The 19,322-nt window shown below is 42.0% G+C and overlaps 1 protein-coding gene across 2 annotated transcripts in view; it reads right to left on the bottom strand.

The window, feature by feature from the left end:
• JARID2 (jumonji and AT-rich interaction domain containing 2) overlaps window positions 1-19,322 on the bottom strand; it is a 202,740-nt gene that overhangs the window by 99,045 nt on the left and 84,373 nt on the right. For both annotated transcript variants that reach the window (XM_072327482.1, XM_072327479.1), the window contains exon 2: window positions 18,457-18,592. Coding sequence is in view for 1 of the 2 variants with exons in the window: in XM_072327479.1 (XP_072183580.1) it covers window positions 18,457-18,592 (136 nt within the window). In the remaining variant the exon portion in view is untranslated. The remainder of the gene's footprint in view (window positions 1-18,456; window positions 18,593-19,322) is intronic.

Here is a 19,322-nt window from a genome sequence, read left to right on the forward strand (position 1 = left end):
GAACAAACTTCAAGCTTCAGTTTTATTTATTAAATATGCATCTGGAAGAAATAAATAATAAAAATAAAACAGAACCAATATTTGCAACGGATCATGCACAGAGAAAAGCCTTCAATTATTATAAGTTTGTATAAAAAAGAATTAAATTGAAAGGACACACCTCTGTGATTAAAGACATTTCTTAGCTTGTAAGGATGCAGTGAAAAACTCAGCCCACCTGCTTCCCCCAAGCAAGGCACATGGCCACTGTAACACCCTTATTTACTTATATTGCAAGACAGAGTTGGAGGAGGTAAGGCTGGGTACCCTGGTACCATGGGCCGGATGGGTTTGGAAACAGGAGCCCAAAGCTGTGCAGCAGGGCAGGATTCGTCACAGGCAGGAGGTACAAGCAGCAATTCTGACTGCTGTGTGTTGGTGGAACAGATTTCTCTTAAGTCCCCATCTTACAGATCAAAGGGGCTGAAGCAGAGATAAAGCCAACAAATAGCTACTTTGCATTTCTGCGTGTTTTTTTACAAATTTAAAAAAAAAAAAAAAAAAAAAAAGGAACTCGAAGTGGTTGTGCTGTGTCTCAAAGTCTAGCACAACCTAGGGCTGTCACGAATGAAGTCAAAAGAGGGCAGAAAAGAGAGCTGACGGCAAACAGCCCGCCAGCTGCTCCCTATCTGTTTTATCAGTAACATGTCACTATTGAACCTCCCCCAATTGCTAGCAGTGAGGTGTGATAAGGGAAGAGTGGCAGCTTTTCTAATAAGTAGGTACCAGGCTGTGCAAAGGTCACAAGTTTTGACAAACAGAAACACTGCTAATTTTATAGCACTTTACGCACCCACTGCTAGCACTGGGGAAACGTGCTGAGTCCTCATCCCACATGTTGTTCAGAATGCTGCTCTGCAAGGCCCTAGCCACGGACCTCTGCTGTTCAGAGGAACACTGATGGAAAAGGCATGGAAAGACCATTGGTGGAAGCATGGGAGCACCATCTCCAGAAGAAGGGCTGGGTTGGGATGCAGGGACCGGCAGTCCTGTCCGCCTTGCTAGTGGCCCTGGAGCAGGTTGCATCTCACGGTACAGCACAGCTCGCCTAACCACAAGGCAGGGCTGGTGAGACAAGCCTCCAGAGTACAGTGCCCAGGAGTGTACAGATGGCGTACGCTGTGCACTGTGAGGGGCAGTGCTGAAGTTCTGCAGTGATGTACGTGTTGGTTTTGGCATCAGACAGAATGGCTTTATTTCTCCCTGACGAGAACAAATGCCTTTCGATTTGCAGCTATGCCAAGGACATCATCTGTCCTACAGGACATCTCCTACCAGTGCTTGGTAGTAGCATATGTAATCCAGAAACAGAATTAAATGTACATTTTATTTGAAATTACAGGCACAACCAGCTCCAGAAGTGCAATTTATCTCTTCTCAGGGAAGGGCATCAAGCGATATAAAAACATGCATCATCACCACGATAAAGAGAAGTCTGAATTGGGTCTCAGGTATTAACAAAATTATCAGTGACACACGAATACATTATTCTTTGTTCTTTATGCCAAAACCATCATGTCTTGTTTGTCCTCTCTTTTTCTGGGGAATTTTATGGCTGAATGGAGTACCAGGGGGGAAATAATCCCAAGAGAGGAAACAGAAAAAGAAACCCTCAATATGCCCGTGAAAGAAAGCATTCTGCTTTTTAATGGTTTGTTTCTTCCACTATTATTTGGTTTAACTCTATTTGACACAGGGAGAAATGCTAGTGACTCTGTTAGCCAACATATCTGCCCTGCTCATCACAAGAGCTCCCTTATATGACTGAGAGAGTATATTCCTCTGTTAAGTAAGAATTAAGTCAAGCAATCTAGTCAGTATTTCAAGTCTTTATCACCCAATTGGAGCACTGGGTGAGGGTAATTTCTTCCTCTTTTGTATTACTTTTACAGATCCATCTTAACCTCAGCACGCCCTCATTGGTCCCATTGTTCAGTCCCCTATTTTCCATCCTCAGCATCTCAGGGATACGCTTTTATACTGGGTGATACTGCTCACCTTGTTTCAGAGTGAAGCTTCTGCTAGGAAAGGATGGACAAAGAACAATAAATCCTGACTTCAAAAGCACCCACACCTTGGCACAGTGGAATGAGGCAGATTAGCAAAAACAAAAAAAAAAATTAATAAAGAAAGCCTTTCTGGTATTTTAAGTAACATGAGAGGAAAAAGCTGTGCCAAGAGCGTGTCTCTAGACAACAGCTATTCTACACTAGAAAGAAAAAATTAGCAAATACATCTCCACAGAGTATAAATGAAGGAGGGAGAGAGAAGGTAGAGACAGACATACTGAAGCAGGAAGAGTTCATTAATTGGAAGAAAATATAACGTATGAATGTGCATATAAAACAACAAGGCAAATAAACAAGCATACAGTGTTTCACTGCTAGCAATGACTACTTGAAGCTTTAAAAATAAGAGCTGTGCAGCTAAAACCCAAAGGCTTAGCACAGCCTGCCTTGTAATTTCTAGGAAAACCTTACAGACTGCCTAATTTGAAAGCAGCCGATCTGCATGAAACTGGATACAACAGCAACACAGCACCCTGATTAACATTTGGTACACACTTTTCCTCTAACGAAGCGTGGTTCCTGCAGATCTGCAGGGACGGATGACTAGAGCAGGCTGGGCTCACCATGTCAGCAGGCAGACATGACATGATGCCATGTCCCGAGCAGGGGCACAGTTGCCCCCACACTCCTCACTGCGAGGAGGCCATTGCCAGCACACGGTGCACAGACCAGGAGCTTCACGAAGCCCTTTTGAGGAGGTTTTCCCTCTGTGTTATTGTCTGTAATTCTGCCCGTGTGTGACAAAAGCCGTGAAAGGCAAACGCTGAACGGCACATTTCTAATTGCACGGCCCCACTTAACATCCGAACGCATGGCACTGAGGCTTTGCCTTTTGTGACTTGTGCCAGGAGCACGGGCAGCCCTCCAGTCTGGCAGAAGCAGCATTTTTCCTAATGTGACATGAGCTAGGAAAACTTCCTTTGCTGAAAAACGCACAGCCCCATGCCGCTCCCACACAAACAGAGCAGAGGTGGGTGTTGAGAAGTCCTCCCCCTGTCCTGGGAAAAATAACTGAGCTCAATGCTACGCGTTCCTTGAGAACTCAAGTCACATATGACAGATACTTGAATTAAACCATTTATACTACTTTCACTTCACATTTTCAGTGACTTTTCAGCGAACAGGCCCTCCCTAACTCTAGGATCATCCATCAGCTGGCTCCAGCAGTCAAGCTGTCAACCCTTTTGCTGACAAGGACTTTTTTGCTTTGGCACACCATTTCCTTCTACTAAACACTTGAATGATGATCTACGCATTTAGAGCAATTAAATTTCTACTAACTTTCATGTAGGTTTCAGCCATGAAGATCGGGGAAAAGCAATTCTTGTCAGGGCAAAGCCAGCAGCTGCTCTTCCTAGGAGCTAAGCCTTCCTCCCTAAACCCAGTGCCATGCTGAACTCACTTCCTTTACTGAGTGCAGCTTGAAGCAAGAACTCAAACTTCTGCAAGACCCTCTCTGCATTCGGCCCTTGAGCTTTTCAGACTCCCTCTTCTTCATCATTGGTTCTACTTCTAAATAGTTAACAGATAATAGATCAATAGGTCAATATTGATATTGATATAGAAAATAAAATAAACATATATTTGACAAGATTTTAGCACCAATGTGGTCATAAGCAGACTTAATTTAATTTAAGGGTGTGAGCATCACGGGCCATGCTCAGAATGCAGTGCTGTGCTGCCAGTTAGGCTCAGCCCCTGCAGACCCTTTGCAGAGTTATTGTCTGGTAGGGGAGGCTAGTGTCAGTGATGGTAAAACATTTCAATTAATTGCTGCAAACCCAAATCACAAGCACAGGATGAAAGCCCAACATGAAGGAACAAATCATGCAGCCAAACATGTGCTGATGTTTCACCTCTGTTTCAGTCCTAAGGCTTTGCCCAATATAAGGATTTTGGTGCACCTCCAACGCGACACGCTGGCAGCAGCCCCTGTGATGCACAGCAGCTGTCAGGAATGGCCACAGAGGAAGCACGCCAAGAAACTGCTCTATGGCTGGGAGGAGGGCAGACAGGAGGAAGCAGGGATCTCTCAGGCCGGCTGCACGTTGCAGGAGGGGGCAAAGCAATATGCCAAGCAGTTTTCACCTCTATCTCCTGAGACCAGCAGCTTAACCTCCCTTTCACCTCCGTTCTGCAATGCCTGCAGACAAGCCATGGCGGATGAGATGAAAGCTGGCACAAGGGCTGATATCTGAGACCCCCACACTGCAGCGGGCTTCTGAGCTGGTTAGAGAGACTTCAGACACAGCACCTCCCAGAGGTCTCAAAGAGATTCTAAACTGTTCTGCTGCTCCTAAAAACCTAATTTGTTCAAGTTCTGGGGGCACTGGAAGTCAAAGTAAAACAAGTAAAACAACACTCACTGTCTCCTAACTTAACAGAAACCTCGGAACAGCCATCAGCAAACACTCATACAGTAAGGAATATAAAGGGAGGCATGTTTAAGAACTTTATCTTTTTGAGTAAGCAAAGGAGATAAAATATTGTATTTTGTAATTTTAAAAGAATACTATGTTTTTTTCCCCAAACACAGGGAAACTGTGAAGTGGACACGAATTCGCCGCACATAATCTTCCTTCCATTCATCCACATAGCCAAAACCCATTAGCGTGTTTCTTGTTTCAAGCACAGCAACAGACATGCAGGGTTAGGGAGATGGGAGGTGCTTACAATTGAATGGCACAGGAATGTGGGATGAAAACATCGAGGAGCTTTCAAAATAATGCCCCAGAGGTTCTATGTATGCCAGAGTTCACTATTGTGTTACTACAATAATAATAATTAAGAAAAATTAGGACCAAAAGTACCCTATTGGAATTCAAAGAAAACCAACACAACTCATGATGATGTGAAAATATTGAAAGAAAAAGAAAAGAAAAAAGAGGGAATAAAAAGAAAGGGAAAAAAATCATAGGCTGCAATCCCTCCATAAATTCACAGTACCCTATAAAATGCTGAGAGCTACATTAAACTGAAACAATCCAGGCAACAAAAGTTGGCCTGGATTCAGGATGTTCTGGAGTCAGAACATCTCCTATCCTGCATTTCAAGGCATCTACCAAAAGAAGCTCAAGCTACAACGATCTACAACAAGGCATTCATGTTTAGTACATGCTTAGCACACTGGGTGTTCAAACTGCTTGAAACAAAAAACTTACACGTTGAACAGATGGAAGAATAACTGCATATCCAGCCCAGAGTGGGGCCTGCAGCAGCACCACATCTGTCCTGCAGTAGGAGGAGATGGGAAGTTTTACAGCCCTGTCCTTCCCTTGTGCAGTGGACATGGCAGAAAGGACAGCACCCAGTAGGCAGTGGGTGCGTGCCCCCATTTAATAGGGAAAAGAAAATGTATGGCTGGATCCTGAATGACGAAGGGGATTATGAGAAAAAAGGGCAGTGACTTCTTAGATTTTCTTTCCTGGTATGTAAAATCAGGAATGGTTTTCACCGAAGCTCAATAGATAGAAGGAAATCACTTTGCAAAGGAACAAAGCGGATTTCTCACACTGATATATTTTTTTCTAAACTTAAAGCCTGCCTTAGAGATATTACAGAAAACACTTTTAAGCCAGGGGGGAAAAAAAGTCACAGGGGACATGAAGGCCTCATTGTTTTTTCCAAACTTTCTATGTCAACACATACACATGTATAAAATCCTTACCTCCCTTCTGAGACATTATATCCACACAATGTCTCTTGGAGAGGGTAAAAAGAAAATGTAGGTCAAGATGTTAAGATAGGGATTGCTTCTGAAAGATGAAAGCGTAAGAGGACTAAGCTTTCATTCCTTACGTTTCTTTGAGATTTCAAACAGAGTGTTATTTGATAATGGTTCCTTTCAGAAAATTGGAATTTAATATAGCTAATTATAAGTTAGAGAATTAATGTACAGTCAGTACTCCAAGTGACCTGCTATACCATGCTGATGCTTTTTACCAGCATGTCCCCAGTGCTTATTATAGATCTTTTCTCCAAATACTGAGGCCAATCTGCTCTCACATTAGGCTGGATGGGTTGGGATTTGGGGGTGGGGGAGGAGGATGGAAAGAAAGAAATCGATGATTTGCAAGGCTGTAACACTGAGCCTGCAGAGAGCAGGATGGAGTTGCGCTCACAACACAGAGAAATGCAGGAAAAGATCTCACTCTGAAAGGAAAAAGCACAGAAAGCAGAGAGCAAAGTATGGAAAACAAACAGCAAAAGAGGAAAAGTATGCAGAGAAACGAGAGAACACATTTAGAAAGATAGAAAAGAGAGGAAAAAGGACAAAGAGAGAGGACAAGCAGATAAGTAGAGAGGGGAGTACTTCTAATTGCCTATTATTAACACGGAAGTGTCTGCAAATTATTTGTCCTTGGAGCAACTGCAAGTTTAAAATCCTGACCTACATTTCATGGAGTGCAAGCAGAATAAATCGGAATATCCCTCCAAACAGACACTGGCAGCGGAGGCAGCTTTGATTTGGACTGGAAGCAGTTTTCCTACAATTCAGAAGCAAGCCATGCATCGCTGTTTCAGAGACCTAAGTTAGTTTGAAACGCTCTATTTCTAGAAATGGCACAAAATGTGTTAGGCAATGTCTGCTGCACATGACTGGTGAGGATATAAAGTCAAACTGTAGCTTGTGGAGTCTTAAACCGGCATAGAGCTTGAGTGAGCTTTGAGGGGGAAAAATCTGCATCACAGGAAGTTCTTCAACACGGTTCCAGTAGCATTCAGTTTGCTTTTCACTAGAGTTTCTGTCTGAAAACTAAGCCAGTATATTCATTTAAGACCTCCAACGGATTGTGAGCTCCTGCAACGAAGCCTCCTCACAGAGTAAGACATGAGCTCGGTGTAAAGTCTCAATCAGAAGGGTCACAACCAGCTTCTTTCCCAAAACTGTACCTACATTCAGTTACATTACAAGGTTGTCTGGGAGAGAAGGGGGGCATTTCACAAAGATTTCTTATATGCAGAGGATTAATTCCTCTGCAGTCATATTCTTATTTGGGATACCCCTACCTGGGTTAGAGCAGGACATTCCCCATGTCTGGTAGCTACCACCTTCCACAACATCCTTCTGCTGTCAGGAACAGCCTTGTGCCCTGGCAGGAAACATCTTTCCTCTTGAATTTACTTTGAATTAACAAATCCCTCAAAAGCTTCAGCTGAACTGGCCACTTATAGCCCAGTCCCCGGCTCTGGTGCTGAGGAGCACTGGCCTCTCCTGAGATTCTTTCTTCTAGCTGCAGAACAGCACCCATTTTTAACAGAAAACAAAGAAGCAAAAGCATAGTGAGGACCTTCCTCAGAATAGAGGAAGATATTCTCTTCCTAAGAAGAGAATATGGAAGCAGTACTTTTCCTCTTCTTTCAGCCTAAGCAAAGGGAACCAAGTCCAGTGAACAACACACTGTCCTTCAGTTTGCTCTCTGGTTCCCGCTGCCTGAAGGGTATGGTAAAGGTAGTGTTAGGAGGGAAAACAGCCACTAGACAAGAGCTGAAAGCTATTCTCCTGAAACAATTAGTAACATTTGAGTCCTTAGCCTATAATGGCAGCGTGTCAGTGGAAGCAGAAGAGCACAAACTGAAGAGCAGTCTGTTCCTTTTCAAGTTTCCCTGCAAATTTAGCAGGAAGTCTTCGTGAGACTATCACCGCTGAGTCCAAGACGATGTGAGAAACTTTAAATAGGAATTCAGCTAGCAGTTATAATTTCGATCCAGCCAGATGGTAATCCAGCACCATCTCAACACCTGCTATACCAGGAAAAAAATTAAGGACAACAAAACCACCTTCTCCACAGTCCCTAAAATTCAAGTTCACGGCAAGCATCTCAAAAAATCTCTTGTTTCTCCAGCAAATAACTAGCTGAAAAAAAGTCAGCTTTCCAGGCCATTAATGGCAGGAACCTCAATTTGTAACAGAAACCAAGGGAGTTTTCTACGCTAAGCAGTGCCTTAACTAATGGCCCATTTATTCTACTTTATGAGCAGGGTAGTTGTATATAACCCTGCACTATGGTCTGGTTGCTAATCAACCTTCAAGATTTTTCATGCCAGTTTTATTGCAATGCCTTCCATGCTGCCATAAAGGGAATTTTGTACCAGTCTTCTTCCAGCCTGAGAGAGATCAACATCAGCTCATGGCTCAGAAACCTTACTCTTCAGTTCTGTTCTCTTGCTAGTCAGCTTCTAAAAATTTAAAGACACTGCTATACTATGCAAAGATCATCTATGAAAGAGAGCATTTAGATCTGCAATTGCAAATGGGCTCTGTTTATCTACTTACTTAAGACAGCACTGTCCTTTTCAATTAGAGGAGGTCATTTCCGGGTAAATGTGAACTGGCGTTTGAAGTTCATCTCAGCAGGACAATGAGATAAGGCAAAGCATCAGGGACAGGTTTCCATTCAAATAACACTTGACAAGCAGTCCCTAACCACGGGGACCAAGGGCACAGCTGCACAAAGAGCCATCTTCAATTGATTTGGGGGATGAGGAGAAGAGTAGTGGACAGATAGGTCTGTAGAAAATCTGGAGTTCAAGCCACATTCAGTTAAGTTCTATCCTTTATTCATAGCTTTCACCTGACAGTAATCTTTGCTGACCTCCCAAAAGTAGGGGGAGAATGACTAGATAGGAAGCACCACATTTTAATTATGCTGTTGAAACTAAAGTTTTCTTTGCTTATCAACAGATTGTTATATTAAAGGGAAGCACTGGGACACTTGGAAGAAAAACAGCACATTCCTGGATGGACACACCACAACAGTGGGCAGGAGAGATGGGAAATTAAGCCTTCCACGTACAATTCACAACACGAATATGCTTCTCACCCCCCAGTACACCCCCATATGCATCGGTTTTGAGACTCTGCACAACACTACCATTTCTTAATGCCATATGGAGCCATAGAGCAAGAGCTCGCATAAGGCTCTGAAACAAGATCCCAGCATCACAGCAAGGGAGTGGAGGTCAGGGAAACAGATGGGGATGAAATTCCTCTTCACCTCTCTCCATCCAGCACACCTGCGGCTGAAATGCTTCAGTACAACCAGGATGCCTCTTCCCAATGTCCTAAAGGAGATGTCATGATTCTACCATTGCTCTAACTCTCTTGATAACATTATGGTTCTTCTCTAAAAAGGAAGAAAAAAAGAAGAAATGCTATGTTCTGAAGAAAGTGAGAAATTGTACTCTTCCCGTGCCATCACTTTTAAACTTCTATCTCTCCACATACACAGCAGGCACAACATAAAACCACTGTGATGCTGATCAGCCACAGCAAGCAGAGCATCTTTAAAAACAGCCGACGATGAGTGCCTTTGCTTTTCACAGGATGAGAAAAATGGGATTAAATGCTGGCGTGGTCTTCAAGCACTACTCTGAATGGCTGGCAGAAGCCAAGTCCTTTGCAGGAAAAGTGGCTTATCTCCTGGCTTCCCAAATTGCAGCAGAGGTCAGATGAAGAGGCTTCAGGAGCCTGCCAGCTCTGCCCCTCTGCGGGATCCCTGGCAGATTGCTCCAGCTGGCTCCTTCCAGCTTTTCCCTTTTTCCATTTTAGCATATAGCTTGAATAAAGAAAACAAGATGAAGGCTTTCAAAGATAATGCAGTCTTTCACAAACAGATGCAGAACAAAGCACAGGAAATTCTGAGCAAAGTAAAAAATGAATCTTGTCTGTTCGAGGCTTATCTGGAAGAACTTACCCTCTTAGCGGACAGATCTAGAACAGCCCGACTGCGACTGCAGTGCTCGCTTAACTGTCTTGTGAGGGAAGCAAACAGGATGGGTGAGGGTGAAGAGCCTCTTGTAGCAAACTACTCCTTTGAATGAACCGATGTTTGTAAGCTCAGTCTGTGAGGTCTGGCCTGGCTTGTCACTGTCATCCCCTGCCACCTAAGTACAGTGCTGGTACACTGCAGCTACGGATGGACACCCACTTCACAGTATTAAAGTCATTTAAAATGAGCAATAACAGACATGAAAGGCAGATTATTGAAAATGTTTATTCATCTAATTCTGGATACAACAGCACATTAACTGCCTGTAACAAATCTGTGCTAGTCAGACACAAAAAGAGATAAGTGAAAAATGTATGCGCATTTATTACGATGTAGAGCGATCTGCTACCACTGAACAGAATATGTGCTAAGCTCTATTTATTTTCTAGAAAACATTTACCCTCTAACACTGGGAAGTATCTGCTGTGCGATCGAGCTCTCACTACCACCAGTTATCAAAAGGCAGCATTTATTTCAGAATGCTTTCCTGGAGACCTTAAAATCAAAAAGATTCCGTCAAAGCCAAACCAAAATGTGGAGGCTTGGGCTGAGGCTGCGGACTGATCTCAGAGGTTCTTCTGAACAGTAAAATGAAGGTGACTAATTCCTCGTTCTGTTGCTTAAAAAGGAGACAGATTTTCGAGCTTTTCACAGCAGAAATGACACGTTTGAGCGTGGGCTGATGACACCCAAAAAGAATTCAGCATCGATCTACTGAGTTGTTCTGTTTGCTCTACATCCATTTCCACTGGCGACCCCTTCTTGTTACAAGCCAGAGCCCACAAACACACATCATGGATGGTGGCTGAACTATTAGGTGCTCTGCCAGCTGTGTCTGGCAACTTGTGGGAAGGGTTGCAGTGCCCATCAGCACTCACAGCCAGCTGTCACTAATCTCTACATTTCCTTTTAAAGCTACCGACTGAAACTCCTTCCCACTTCCACGTTATTTTCCACTGCGTTGCTATTTTCTTAACAAAATAGAGCATGCTGTGTCAATGACATGACTTTTCTTTATTTCTCTGTTGCCTTACTGGTTATATCCCTTGTTGTCTGTCCTTCAAATTAAAAGCACTAGTTATTCAGTGCACGGTTTCTTTCTGCCAATCATGGGTAACACAGCAACTACACAAGTAGTGAAATTTAAACCCTCCTTACAACAGCAGCTAAGGGCTCCAATCTGCAAACATTTTTCTCCACTGCAGTTTTATTAAACAATAAAATAACCCTACTGATAAACAGTGGCTATCAGATAGAAAAAGCTGAAGTATCCTTCTCCACACTCCTGCGCCTCCTGACAACTACAGCCGCTACACAGAGAAGCACTTTGCTCACATCTTCTGAGTGTTCAATTGTATCACTGCCTTCATCTCCGCTATGTGTCCAAATTTCACGCAAAGAATTTTCCATCCCTTTTGACAAACCAGACAAGTCTTGCTATGGAACTCCATCGTTTACATTATCTTTAACAGCTGCTTAATTTTGTTTTGATTTCTATGTAAACCACGAGCTACCTCTTTATCACCTCTCAATGTAACTCAACAGCTGGAGAATGCCTCCGGCATCATCATTTCTCATCCCAGCATGTCACCAGCATGCTTCTTCATCCACCGCAGTCTGCCAGAGTTTGAAGGATAATGTTCTCAAGTAGATCTCTCTGATTTTCCACGTCCCAATGAAAACAAAACCAAATTGTCATCTAATAATAAAAGCAGTCAAGTGTGTTTAAACTTCCATATCAGATAACTGGAGGAATGGTTGGTTTTCAGTACAAAGCACTGCATCTCACCATAGAAAGTACCAAGCCGCTTTTAATTTTCCAGCAGTTTATGTATATTTTGCCAATCATTTCTCCCCAGAAAACTGGGGTAAACCAAAAACCCAATGCATACCTCGCTACAAAAACGTACAGACCTCTTGTTAGGTCTCACTCATTCACAAAACCTGCAAATGAGGATTGACAGAAGGTCCACCTTTTTACCTAACTGCCAGTTCTACCAGGTATTTGAAAAATCACCATCCTTTTGGCTGTATAGGCCAGACAAAAAGATGCCAGGGTCCAGGTTGAGGCTTCCAATTTTATAGCTGCAGAAAACAGAATTAAGCAGTTTAGTTGTCTGCACTCGAGGGTGTGCAGTGCTGATACAAACAATAAATCCAAGGCAGCAGCTATGCGGAAACAACCCTGAATCAAGGAAAATAAAACTGTTGTCCCCTGGTTGAGGTTAAGGCAAAGTTTTATTTCATGGACACTTTAATATGCTGAATGAAGTTCACTGCACGAGCAGACAAACGACAGAACCAGCATAAGACAGTGAGTGAAAGGAAGAAGACCAGCAGCTCTTACACCCACCAACCGCTTTCAGTCCTTCTCCTCACCTTACTTATTTTAGGCCTACAATAACTCAATCTCCTGCAGACTATGTGTGCTCTTCTGTGGATAATCCATTGCTTTAAAAAAAAAAAATAATCAAATTTCCACTACCTACAATTAACAATATGTAGAGAGGCAAAACTATTTTTAAAATTACTTTGACTAGAAATACACCGGAGGGGGAAAAAAAACAAGGAGCAACTCCTTTTAGCGGTAGTGAAAAGACGCTTTAAGGAAATTAATTATGCAGTTCTGCTGTTTTCCCTATTAGAAAAATATCCACCTCTTATCTCTGAGAGAAAAGAGATGGCAGGTGTCCTGCAAGAGAAAATGTTCTGGCTGTCCTGAGAAATACAGAAATTGAATTAAGACGGGAGCACCATTTGGACGTAATCGAATTGGGCAGAGATTACGGAGGGTGTAATTTGGCCTGCAGAACTTTTCTAAGTGGTGATGATGGAAAAGGCAAAAAGAGCCTGCGTCAGCTAATGAACAAGCAAGACCCTGGCAGGCTCAAGAACAAATTCTGTCCTAAAAACAAAGAAAGGAAGAGATATTTGGAATTTTTCAATGGAGCCCAGCCCCAACATCCTGTTATTTATTTGTTAATCTTTAAATGCACTTGCCAGCAAGCACCGAAGTGAAAGTGACGTTGAGTGCCATGACAAATCTGCTCAAATGCTTATTTTCTGAACCTTTTAGTTGAAAACATCTATATTTAATCACAGTTTAAAACTAGCCAAACAGGCCGTTTACTCCAAATGTAAAGGGAAAATATTGTGAGACTGAAAAAGGTATTTCTGCTTCTGTAAATGCATTTTAAAAATCCACTTATACTGACAAGGGTCCTTGGCACACTTACAATCTTCTACTAAAGCTTAGGAAGGAGACAGACAGACATTACCTACTGTCAACAAATGCAATTTCATATCACTGATGGAGTGAAAAGCTCCCTAGACAAACATTAGCGTAAAACCTTCTTCCAGTATTTAATTGAAGCTTTCAAAAATAAGAGAGATGAAGTTACTGTATCTGAATCATCACAGTGAAGGACAAGGGATACTTTCTTTTTTAAAAACACAGCCCACTGGGGAGCATAGCTCAAAACCTTGGGGCAGTGAGTCTGAAAACACTGGAAAGTAGACACGTCAAACACAAACACAGCCACTTCCAAGTAGCACATGTTCCCTGCTCCGGTCAGCATGGTGGTCATGGGATGGGTAGCCCCAGTCATGAGAATGTGATCCCTCAGAGGCTCCCGGTTTTCTGTGTTGACACACACAGAAAACCCCTCTTCTCACACAGAAAATCCCTCTTCAGTGGAGGGAACAACCTATAGCAAAAGTTGCCCTTGCATTTGTGTGGAAGTGGTTCAGGACAGGAACAGAGCAGTACAAGGAAAGAATGGACACCACAGCCAACTGTGGATCAAACAGAACCTCCATTAAAGGACCGCATGAAGTTAATTCACTGCTTAAGAACCTATGCAAATGAATAAATGACTTTAAGAAGACTAAATCTAAGGTGAAGAATGTTAAAATAGAAATATTACATATTCTTACTTATCAGTTCTTGATTTATTAAGTGTGCAAGACTTCTGCATTGAACCAAAATAATCCTTCACACATATTCAATTTCCCATCAAGCTTATGTTTGCCACACATTTAACCTAGTTGGCATGTTTGGAAATTGTCATGACACCTTTTGTATAGCTACTGTCAACGCACTATATGCTTGAATAATTCTATTGCCTAGTTTGTCATTTCTGTAGAAGTACTAACCACCTTAAACAAACACACAAACTTCTGCACTTTTTTCACTTATGAAACGTCAGCACTTTTGGATCACAAACTTCTTCATCACTGCTTTCTAAAAACAATATTTCAGATCTTCCATCATAAAAATTTGCTTTATGGTGCTCTCTTTTGCAATACTGGTTTAATTCTCATTAACAGAATGCAAGCAATAAAAACACCTTCTACTGTGCGCAGGTTTCCCCATCTCCCACCCCACACTCAGCCTCATTTCTAATCCTAAGCTGTACAAGAAAGCTATTTCCTAGGGGAATTAGCTTCCCTTTTAGATGCGGAACTCTGAAAATAGATATCACCATTCCAAACACCAATCCCTATTCTTAAAATCCTAATGCAAATGACAGGCAGCAATAATCAAAATCAGTAAAGAGGTCCCTGTAGGTTTTCCAGTAGGCAACCCTGTTTCCATAATCAGAACTCCAGCATCCCACTTAGGACTACAAAGGGTTTCCTGACAACTTACAGAGGCATCCCCTTTGGATTTTGTATTTCCTCATGCTGGAGGAGAATGCAGCAAACACAGGCATACTGTGGAGTGTCATTCTATACTCTGTGGGTACCTACAGCCAACATAAACATGCAGCAATACATCCACTGTTAGAAGAGCAATAACAACCCTGCTCTTTCTCTGAAATCCTTCTGGCTGGGGGGCTGGGTAACAAAAGCCAACCAACCAAAAAAAACCCAAGAGCAAAGAACGCTGGATAAAAACACGGAGAAATAACTAGCAGGACAAACATACAAGTAAAAATCCTCAAGTGAAAAGGGTATGCAAAGAAAGGTAGGAGTAAGGAAATCCCCAGCTCTGTTCTTCACCACTGTCCCCAAACAAAACCATAATGCAAGACCGCTTTCAGGATAACATATCTTTAATTGCAAGGTGGAGACAGCCATGGCACTATAACACAGTGTCTCCAAAACTCATTTGAATTCTTCATTTTATTTTATTAATTTGTGTTGTCCAAGAGGCATGGAAGTTGTCCCTGCACCACCACTGGGCCCTTTGAGCATGCAGAAATTTCGGCACAGAGTAGACTCCTGTTAACAGGTTCACCTCTTACAACTCTTATACTGAACTCACTTTTCATGCTGTCAATAAGAAAAGCACCACAGCTCTGGCTGCCATATCATTAGGTGTACTGCTGCACTTACCAGCTGAAATATTTTGATAATAATGTTCATGCAAGTTCAGCAGCTGAATTTGCGTCAACTGTTGGAGGACACTAGCAAATAACTATTGTAGCACATTTACGCAACTTCAGATGCTCTGAAGCCATAGAAAGTACTTAGAGACAACAGCTGCAAGAGCATAATGCATATCTTATCTTCCTCTATTGCCAAAAGTCAGTACCTGCTAAGGAAAAAAAACTACAGATAGCAAACTTTACATATAGTATATGTAAGTATAGGGGGACAACAGTTATAAAACCAGAAAAAAAATGAACTATCTCCACTCTACAGATGGCAGCACCACGATCAAATCTTACTATACAGTTGTTTTGCAAATGTTGCAGTCCTCTGAGCTCGAAATAAAACAGGAGACCAACCTACACTTCCTCCTCCAGCAAGGAGCTCAGACAGCTTGAACTACTCTCAGGTAGTCCTCTAACCACTCTTGGAAATGGTTACACGTGCCAGGTACTGAAAGGTGATCTATTTGATTTCCAGCACCAGAATGAGCAATACCCTTTAACATTCACTAGGGACAGTGACAGAGTTGTGCAGCACAAACCCTAAAATGGATGAAACCCTTGCCTTTACAAGGGTGAAGGAAGAGGAATGGGAGTGGGGATGTTCAAAATGGCATTCCCAAGAAACCATTATGCATGATGTGGCTGAACATCTGCCTGCTTATGGGAAGCAGCAAATGAACACTTTGTTTTGCTCTGCATGCAGCTTTTGCTTTACCTAGTAAACTGACTTTATCTCAACCCACAAGTTCTCACTCTTTTACCTTTCTGATTCTCTCACCCACCCCATGTGGGGAGAGTGCGTGAGTGAGGAGCTGTGTGGAGCTGAGCTGCCTGCTGGGGTAAAACCACAGCAGGAGGCACAGAACACCTTTAAATTTCAGCTATGATGTTTTGTTCCCCCCAACAGAGATGTGGGTGCTGAACACTAATAACGAAATGGATTTAACTGCAATATCATCTTTTGGAGAAACTCACTAGAAACATTGGTTGTAATCTTCATATTGGAACAATGAACATAATCAATATATGTTTTTCTTTTGAAACTCTAATGGTATAAAGTGATGGATCTAAAGCTAATCTTTCAAATATTATGTTTCCCAAAACTCAAAGCAGTCTGGTAAATGTTTAGGATGACCTGTTTTTTTCAGTGTCCGTAAAGACCTGCGGATTTGAAAATATATGGCTAATGTTTCTTTAAAAGACATAATGAGCAAACTTCATGTTTTAATAGATTTTCTTCATGTCATTGCACCGTAACAATCCTCCGCCCTTTAGCAAAGTTTTCTTCTATATGGCGACATGTTCTCCTAAATACTATTGGACAAACAGAGCCTTTGGACAGTACTGTTGAAGTAGAGCAGCTCTGAGACAGGACATTTAAAGCATTGTGTAACAAGGAGTACAACAGAGTGTAATTCTAACTCAAAATCAGTAAATAAATAAACAAACCGAAACTCCCACAGAACTGATCACCTATTTCCGTGAAGGAGAAAAAGCACCCAGCAATACAATTCTTAACACCAGAGGCAAGCTCTGAAGTCGTGAGCTGTGCCACTGCCAGAGGAAGCATGTGGCATATTCCATGCCTGGTACCTGTATTCACACAGCATTCCCAGCCAACTCACTTTTCATCTCAGCTGCCTTTGGAGAAACTAGACACCATAAAAACCTCAGTCATCCTGCAACCTGGCACATCATCAAAGCCTCCCTAACACACAATTACTGTGCTTCACGCCTTTAGACTTTTTCCTTTGACTAAACAAAATCCCCACAATGGAATAAGAAACTTTCCAAGAGAAATTGTGTTTGACAGAAGATCAATGATGCAGAGGTGTTGGAGGGAAAAAAAAAAAAGGCAGCACTGTTTTGTGTACACCTCCAAGCTTATTAATGGCTTGCTGCTAAAGCTAGATGCCCCTTCCCATCAGATCAGTATTTGATATTATTACTGAACTCAACGTCTGAGGTCATCTTTAATCACATTAAGGAGTTCACAATTGCTTATGCAATACAGTAACTTTATTGTGCTGTCTGCAGCTCTCTAGCCATTCCCCAAGGTTTTTGCCTTGTCAGCAATAAGACTCAGTGAAAATGCAGTGAAACTTGACTCACCATGTCAAAAACACAAGCTACATATAAATATGAATAACCTAACAAGTAAGCACCCAGCTGCTGCTGTAATGCATTAGCACATGTATAGTTATGCACATGCTTAAAAGGAATTGCTATAAACTTCCATAAAGAAGCAAATAAGCTCTTGAGAGTGAAGAGAAAACAGTAAGCCTGCCCAGAAATCTGAATCCTGCTACTCATTGCTTTGAAGGCTCAAGCTAGCATGACAAAGCCTTTTCAAAAAGGGCCCTGTGTCAGTGAGCAAATCTGCAAGAGAAGCACTTAGGTTCACCTCTAGGCTACCACAGGGAAGGGGATAAGAAACAAGTGATAATAATGACAAACAACAACAGTAACAGTAATCACCCTAACTCCTTTGCCACCTCCGGTCAATGTCAAAGGATGACATAAACAAAACTGAACTCCCTTCAAGTCCCTATCATGTAGCTTTGTCTGCATCTCTTTTAAAAACATTTAAACTCCCTGAAGAACTTAACTATAGAAATCCAATGTCTCAGCATGTTTGCCCTAAGTCCCCCCCTACATCTTTTTACATAGGTTCTGTGCTACTTCACCTTTGGGCAACTGAGGGCCTGAACCATGCCCACCCCAGAGTTGCATGTCCTGGTTAGCCAGTTTCTTCCACTTGAATGACGTTCTGTCTGTCTGTCCTTCACCAACATAACTGATTCAGACAGTTTTCATTTATCTCCTCACAATTTTCACTGTGTTTGTAAGAAATCAGATACTTTTCATGTTGATACCTTTCCTCTTGGCCTACAAAGCACATCACTGATCAGACAGATCAGAGAAGCATCCTTCTCTACTGAACAGCTTTGCTCTTGCCCTCCATTCAGCACCCACCCTCCACCCTTATCCCTATCTACAACAGTTCACCAGAAACAGAAACACATGCATTGCTCAAATCAGGCATTTTGAGCACTTTAGAAATGAGCTCTTCTTTGTATTTTGAAAGGACACAGTGCAAGTGAGATGGTGCACTGGTCTCTTTCCTTTACTACAGCAAAGGAGCTCCGTTTGAAACAACTGAGTCCTTGCAAGGGTGCCAGGGAGGCAGCTTACCATTCACTGCCTTCAGGCTTCCACTAATGCCATCACCATGTTGCCGCTTCTGTGCGTTCTTGAACTCCTTCAGAGATAAATAAAGGACCTTCCGCACCACCCTCTCCTCTGACCAGGGAATCCCATCACTGTCATCCTGAAGAAGATGGAAACAGAAAGGAGACATTAATTGTATGTATCTGAAACGACAAGTAACAAAAACAACAAACAACACCCAAAAGCCAAGAGTTGGACAAATGACTAAAAAAAAAAAAGGATGCTGAAAAAAATGCTGCAACAAAATGCAATCTAAGCTCAAGAAGCACTAACAGATAATCATCATCAGTCCCTCTCATCCCTTATCCTGCAAACAGCAGTAGCTGTCTGCCAGGTGTTAGACAGCAGGTAAAAACTTATTCATTAGAATTCTCATAATGAAACTTTCTGCCTTGTGGAGAAATTTTAACAGCCAGGAATTGCTCTCTCAGACAATTAAAGTAAGGGGAAAAAAAAAAAAATCCAAACCATTAAATTAAATCAAATTTTGCATAAAACTTGGTGGAAAGTTCTGTGAACCAGCCTTTCTTACTGCCATTTTGGCCTTGGTTTTTGCCTCTCGGCTCAGGATTTTACATACTGATATTACATTATCAGTTCTCTGCTTAAGTGGTTTGTATTTATTGCAGAATTACAGTGTCGTTGATAACAATGAAGTTGTTTTGAATTCATCTCAGCATAAAGTAAAGTGGAATTTAGCCCATGGGGCATGTGTTTTCTACTTCATTTTTAGAAGACAAATGTTATATTGTCAAAAGGAATACTAGTGTATGTCATATTTCGTATTTGCTTTAGTTAAAAGATTAATTCCCTGGAAAAGCATTTCCCTA

The sequence above is a fragment of the Excalfactoria chinensis genome, chromosome 2 (genome assembly GCF_039878825.1).
Source record: "Excalfactoria chinensis isolate bCotChi1 chromosome 2, bCotChi1.hap2, whole genome shotgun sequence".
In the NCBI taxonomy this organism is placed as follows: Eukaryota; Metazoa; Chordata; class Aves; order Galliformes; family Phasianidae; genus Excalfactoria; species Excalfactoria chinensis.